At 37.5% G+C, this 6,193-nt stretch overlaps 1 protein-coding gene across 1 annotated transcript; it reads right to left on the bottom strand.

Moving 5' to 3' along the window:
- Positions 1–1,292: 1,292 nt before the first annotated feature.
- Positions 1,293–2,267, bottom strand: LOC103049622 (olfactory receptor 6B1-like). The gene has a single exon (XM_007444809.2). It carries the CDS (start codon positions 2,265–2,267, stop codon positions 1,293–1,295), a length of 975 nt encoding a protein of 324 aa, XP_007444871.1.
- Between the last annotated feature and the right edge of the window lie 3,926 nt (positions 2,268–6,193).

Here is a 6,193-nt window from a genome sequence, read left to right as displayed (position 1 = left end):
ATCAGGGAGAAAAGTTACCTATCTCAAAATGTGGCGCAAGTCTGGTCCATCTGATATTTAGCTAAGCTATTTTTAATTTGGGTTTAGGGGATCACTTTCTGAATATCCTTCCATATGCATAGCTAAACTATATCTCAACCATAGAGAATATGAATTCTTCTATATCTTTTAAACCTGAGGTTCTATCACTCTCAACTATTATAGTCAATCATGCAAATGTTAAGCATTGTCATCTAGTGCTGGAGAGTTTGAATTCAACAAGACTCCTGTTAAAGCATTTCCAAGGACCATGCTGGTTTGGAATTCCGATAACTGTTACCTCCAAACAGTTGGAGACATCAGTCTGAGAAACAGCATTCATAGTCTGACAACAACTACAGGGGCAATTGGTTGGGTAATGGCGAAAACAAGAATTTGAAGATTTGCTTCTCTCACTTATTTAGGAGCACTGGAGACAAAACCTGAATGCCTCTGTGAATTAAAATAATGATGTTGCTATTAAATATGTTATCATTACTTTTAATACCGTACAGCCAATATTGTGTAATTGTGATTACACATACTAGCACCTATCACAGGGTGACACCTATAGTTATACATATAAATAGTTATGTATTTTTGAAATATAATACCATCAGACCAAAACATGAAGTAATGCATTTAATATTTCCAAGTGAAAAATTACCAACTATGGAGGGCTTTATAAAGAAGAGCCTCAGCTGGTCATGATCAGTCGCTCCAAGAGAAGCAAGAACTTTCAGATTGGCATGAAATTTCATATTGCTTCTTGCAAACTCTTCCCTGTAAAGGCCAGATGTTTAAGTGGGAAGGGGTCATAGCTCAGCATTGGGAGAGTCAGCAGCAATTCTACCTCTGCCTCCACCTCTCCCATTAAAGACATCCTGTGCTTTGATATAGCCATAAACACATTTCCTAAGATAATCATGTGGTTAATCCAGGAAGTTCTGTAGGAGGAAAGAAAGCCTTTCTGTAAAATTCTTCTTTTCTTCTAAATGTGCTGGATTACTTAAAGGTTAAAGTTTGAAAAATTTTTCAAGCTACCTCATATATTTAACAAGAAATAATACAACCCATTTGGATCTCTATTTCTCAGAGTAGAATGAACACTAACACACTTTCTCAGGTGAGGAGAACAAGTTCATGGCAGAATTCTTTAATGACCCTAATCTCTAATATACAGTTTTAGAGAAATCCATAAATGTGATGGTGTCCTCAAAGAACCCAAAATCCTGGGCTTACTGGGGAATAACACAAGCATCCAAAAAAAAAGTTCATACTAGATTAAAGTGATGTATTCTTTCAGTTGCACACAATTTAGCAACTGCTTTTCTAAGGGCTTCTTTTACCTCTCTATTTCTTAGGCTGTATATCAGAGGATTGAACAAAGGAGTGAGGACTGTATAAAACAGAGACAAGACTTTGTTGATGTTTCGCAGTCCATCTGTTTTGGGCAAAATGTAGACAATCATTAATGTGCTATAGAAAATGGACACCACCATGAGATGTGAGGAGCAGGTTGAGAAAGCCTTTTTCCTCCCACTGGCAGATGACATTCTCATGATCGTAGAAATAATGAAAATATAAGAGGCCAAGGTCAAGAAGAAAGGAAGCAAGATACACATAGCAGATATCAAAAATGTTACTACTTCAATGAAGTGGGTGTCACTGCACGCTAGCTTTAATATTGGATTCAATTCACAAAAGAAATGATTGATTTCATTGGGGCCACAGAACTTTAACTGACGCATTAGATATAAAACTATGCTCATAACAAATACACCATTGATCCATGATCCAACTATAAACTGGAGGCAAATTCTGCCATTCATTAGTGTTGTGTAATGCAGTGGCTTACAAATTGCTACATACCTATCATAGGACATTGCCCCTAGGAGGCAACATTCAGCAACTCCCAAAATAGCAAAAAAGTAATATTGCAGCATGCAGCCAGTTACAGAAATGGATCTCTTCCTACCATAGAAGAGATTAGCCAGCATCATTGGAAGGATGTTAGAACTGTAGCAGGTCTCCAGGCAAGACAGATTTCCCAAGAAGAAATACATAGGGGTGTGAAGGTGGCGATCAGTAATGACTAGAAAAATGATGAGGATGTTCCCAACCATAGTAACAATGTAGATAACTAAGAAGAGGCAGAAGAGAGGAATCTGCAGATCTCCAAGCCCTACAAATCCCAGCAACTGGAATGCCGTGATATCTGTTAGGTTCTCTGACTCTGTTTCTGCCATGCCTGCAAATATGCTACCTAATTTAATTGAGATGCTCAGAAATTACTTATGCAGTTCTTATTCTTTTATCTTATAAGCAATGATCATAATTATACAGTAGTTCATAAGCATGAAATACATAAAGATGAATGAAAGTAGTTTTTCTGTTAACAATTCCATAGTTACAAACCACAGCAACACAACATATGAGGGCCTGAGAAAAAGTCATTTGAGAACAAACAGGTGAGTATAATGAGATCAGGGAAACATTCAGATATTGTGCTTAGAAAATAGAGATTTGTCAGGTTTTCATTTTTGTTTATTTGGGGAACGTCTCACTGAATTTAGTGCAAGTTAAGTCAAGTGTTCCATTAAATAACCTTCATTCTGAAAATGAACAAAAGTCTTTGGCAATCCATTCATTTTTTTCTGCATTAACCAACATTAGGAAGTAAGATTCAGAGGAAGTTAGTTCTATTTGTTTTTTACTGATTTGTCACTCAAAGCCTCCCATCTGAAGTCCAACTTGAAGTGACTCTGCTTAGTTTTTTCAGATCAGCCAAGATTGGCTAGATGTTATCACTTAGCTCAGCAAGAGAGTGCTTACTTGTTTAGAAAAGTTCCCATCCCATTTGGGAAATATCATGCATACCTATTTGAATCCTGACTTAAGTTTCCACAGATATCATGTTCACAGATGAATTGAGGCTGTGGCTCCTTCCTTTCTCCCTGTTTTAAATAAGGAAAACATGAGCTCATTTGCAATAGAAATGCAAAATTAGAACTTGCTGGCTCCATTTCACAGCATTGTCTTGCATGTTATGTTACACACAGAGGTGAAAGTCTGAGAAGCAATTTGGTTTGTTTCACATTAAAAAGTATAAATTAAACTCAATAGTTCGATTTTGTAGCCACTGAACCCCAGAAAATTATAATCTACAATTCCCACAATCCACTTTAGGAACACAGCTTCCCTCCAGAAAACATTTGAGCAATGCTGGCTGGATATTCAGGGAGTTGTTCTAGCAATTGAGGGAGCACCACTTTGGTGAATTATCAGCACCAGAAAAGATGAAAACATACTCTCCTTCCCACCAGTTGTTTTCAGCTCCAACATTGTGCTTATGTTTTCACCCCAATCTTACTCTGCAAATAAACATCCCATGGTGGATTATTTCATATAATAACTGTTCTGCTTGTGTTTTCACTTTTGCTTGTTCATGTAGGAGCGTATTCCAAGTATGGTACTTCATACTGTTTAGAATTTGGAATGCATATACTAATGTAATATTTAGTTTCCTACTTTTTTCTTTTGTTAAGTAAACTGACTTAAATGTTAGGAATTAAATTCTGTCTCTCATATATATTATGCATGCTTTTTACTTTCTTTCTGTGTACGCAAAATTCAGCAAAGAAAACTGTGGGGCTTTATTCTTGGGATGTGCAGTACTCAGTAGTTCAACAACTCGGCAAAACTATGAAGAGATGTCTGCAGACCTTCTCATATTTTATATACCAAGTCCTAAATTTGTCAGCAGTAAGCTCATTACATAAACACTGCTTCTAAGCAGCACGAAGCTTCTCCCTCTGAGTGGGGTGTTTGTGTGTTGGGGGGAGAAGAATAGGTACATTTACCCTAGGCCTTCTGCATGCAACTTCAGAATGAATGCATTGCACAGTGTATCTCAGAAAAATTAGAAGTTAGCCTTCAAAAAATGTTCAATCAGAATTTAATCTAGAACTTCATAACAGTATAACTCTTGATTAATATTTTTTGAAGAGCCATCACCTATTATAACAGCTCCCTATAACTCAGGCTCCTCCAGATAGGTTGGAATTGTAGTTCCCAGAATTTCCAGCCAGAGGACCAACCTATCAACCGTTGCTATATATCAATAGCTCACCTATTCTCCAAGTGTCTCTTCTATACTTCAATGCCAGCTTTCTTTTATCAAAAGAGACCAGTCAAGGCTAGTTCAACAATTTTGTAAAATGATAATAAAAATGCACCTTTTTAAAAAATTAAAAACCTAACTTCTGGAAGACAGAAAAGAGTCCTCAATAAAGTTTCATTTAATGGTATGAATGGAATTAAATGGAACAGATCACTCTGACAGAAGGCATGGCTGGCTAGAATCACAAACAGGAAGACTCAGTGCTGCAACATAGTGTTCTCTGTCATGTTGAAGAAGAAAAATGGAGAAAAACAGTGGTATGAGAAAGTGTTGTCTGGAAATATACCACACATTTCTTCTGGTTCTCTCAATAAGTGTGGAGAAAATCGAATTACCTTTACAGGAATCTGATATTCAGTGAGCAGATTTTGTCCTTCTCTTAGCATCCGTGCCAGGTTCTCTATGGAATCTTACCTTGATCTCTAGATTTGGCTCAGGACTGGCAAAATAAAAGGAGTAATTAAAGTGAAACCTAACTGAACACTGTCTCTAGAAAAGACATCATCCTAACTTTGCATTTATTTTATATCAAAGGCCATGGTCCCTGCTGTGCAAATTAACTCAGTTTATCCTAGAGGAAGAGAACAAGTCTCTAGGTGATGATGTCCAGGGGAATCCAAAAGCTGCCAGACAATCACAGCTCCTTTGAAGACACTATTGCTACTGTTAAAGAGTAGCAAAAATGCCCAAAATGCTTCTTAAGAATAAGAGAAAGCATCAAAGGAACACTTGGGAGAGGAGAATAAAAAGTAAAACAAATGTGTTATGCTTGTAATAGGCTTTACATGCATATTTTACCAAAACGTCTGAAAACAGGGAAAGTATGAACAATATTTTGAAGATATGGTAATATCAATGCTATGTCTAGGCAAAGTCTGGCTGCTGAAACATATTAGAGAAAAATGTGCAACCCTCAAGCCACAAGAAAAGATGTCCTTCCCTGTATATTTGAGACATACTATCTTTGAACTGGGATCCAGATGTGCTCCCTCAAATCATTTCTATGCAACCTGCAACCCCAGCTCTCTGGTGTCCAATTTTTAGCAGACTAAACTTCCAGAAAACAATGAATTTGAAGAAAATGGGTAGGGGGAAATCACCTTCTGGAAGAAAAGGGAGCAGGTTTAAGCAGAAAAAAATATGTTTCTAGTAGCCATAGCTTAAGCACCAATATAGCTCACCAACTCTCCAAAAGATTAGGAACTACAATTTGTAAAATAACCAAGGTAGTATAGCCATTGGCCATGGAGGATTCTCTGAGTTTTCCTCCCAAAACACCTGCAGAGCATTAGAATGGGGAAGATTCCTCTAACTCAGGTGAGATCTGTGATCCTAATTAGAGGATTGCAATGAAATCAGGACATTCCTATTCTTTTATGGTGAGAGGATTACTCTCTTTCCCAGTGCTGCTAACTTGATCCATTTTGCATTCTCCATAGCTATTTTAAGTAAACTGAAGGAATTTCTAAATCTAACAATGTACACAACCAACCTTTAGATCAAGGGTGGAAAAGTGTTCCCTTGTTAGACTACATATTATGTTAGACTGAAGGTCTCAAGTAGCATGGGAAATGATGAGGTATAATAGCCATCATCGTCTAGGCTTCGCTTCTCTCCATGTTGGGTTTAGAACTTGAAGAATTCCCCTTGGCCATCCAGTCTGATAATTCTGGCACAATTCAGTCTGATAATTGTAATACTAATAAAACTAGAGAACATCAGGTTGAGTAAGGGTATTTTATTCCAAACATTTTGTTGTTGTTTAGTCGTTAAGTCGTGTCCAACTCTTCGTGACCCCATGAACCATATTGCGCCAGGCCTTCCTGTCCTTCACTGCCTCCCTGAGTTTGCTCAGTTTCATGCTCATTGCTTCAGTGATGCTATCTAACCATCTCATCCTCTGCCGTCCTCTTCTCCTTTTGCCTTCAATCTTTCCCAGCATCAGGGTCTTCTCCAAAGAGACTCTCTTCGCATTAGGTGGCCAAAATATCT

This window comes from Python bivittatus, unplaced genomic scaffold (genome assembly GCF_059951505.1).
Source record: "Python bivittatus isolate LINGU-HERP-01145 unplaced genomic scaffold, Pbiv_v1 ctg000410_np1212, whole genome shotgun sequence".
NCBI classification, from domain to species: Eukaryota; Metazoa; Chordata; class Lepidosauria; order Squamata; family Pythonidae; genus Python; species Python bivittatus.
The sequence above is the reverse complement of the archived record's forward strand: the minus strand, read 5'-3'. Positions and strand labels throughout refer to the sequence as shown.

Excerpts from the sequence above, each read along its gene's own strand:
- LOC103049622 (XM_007444809.2), bottom strand. The coding sequence starts at position 2,267 with ATGGCAGAAACAGAGTCAGAGAACCTAACAGATATCACGGCATTCCAG.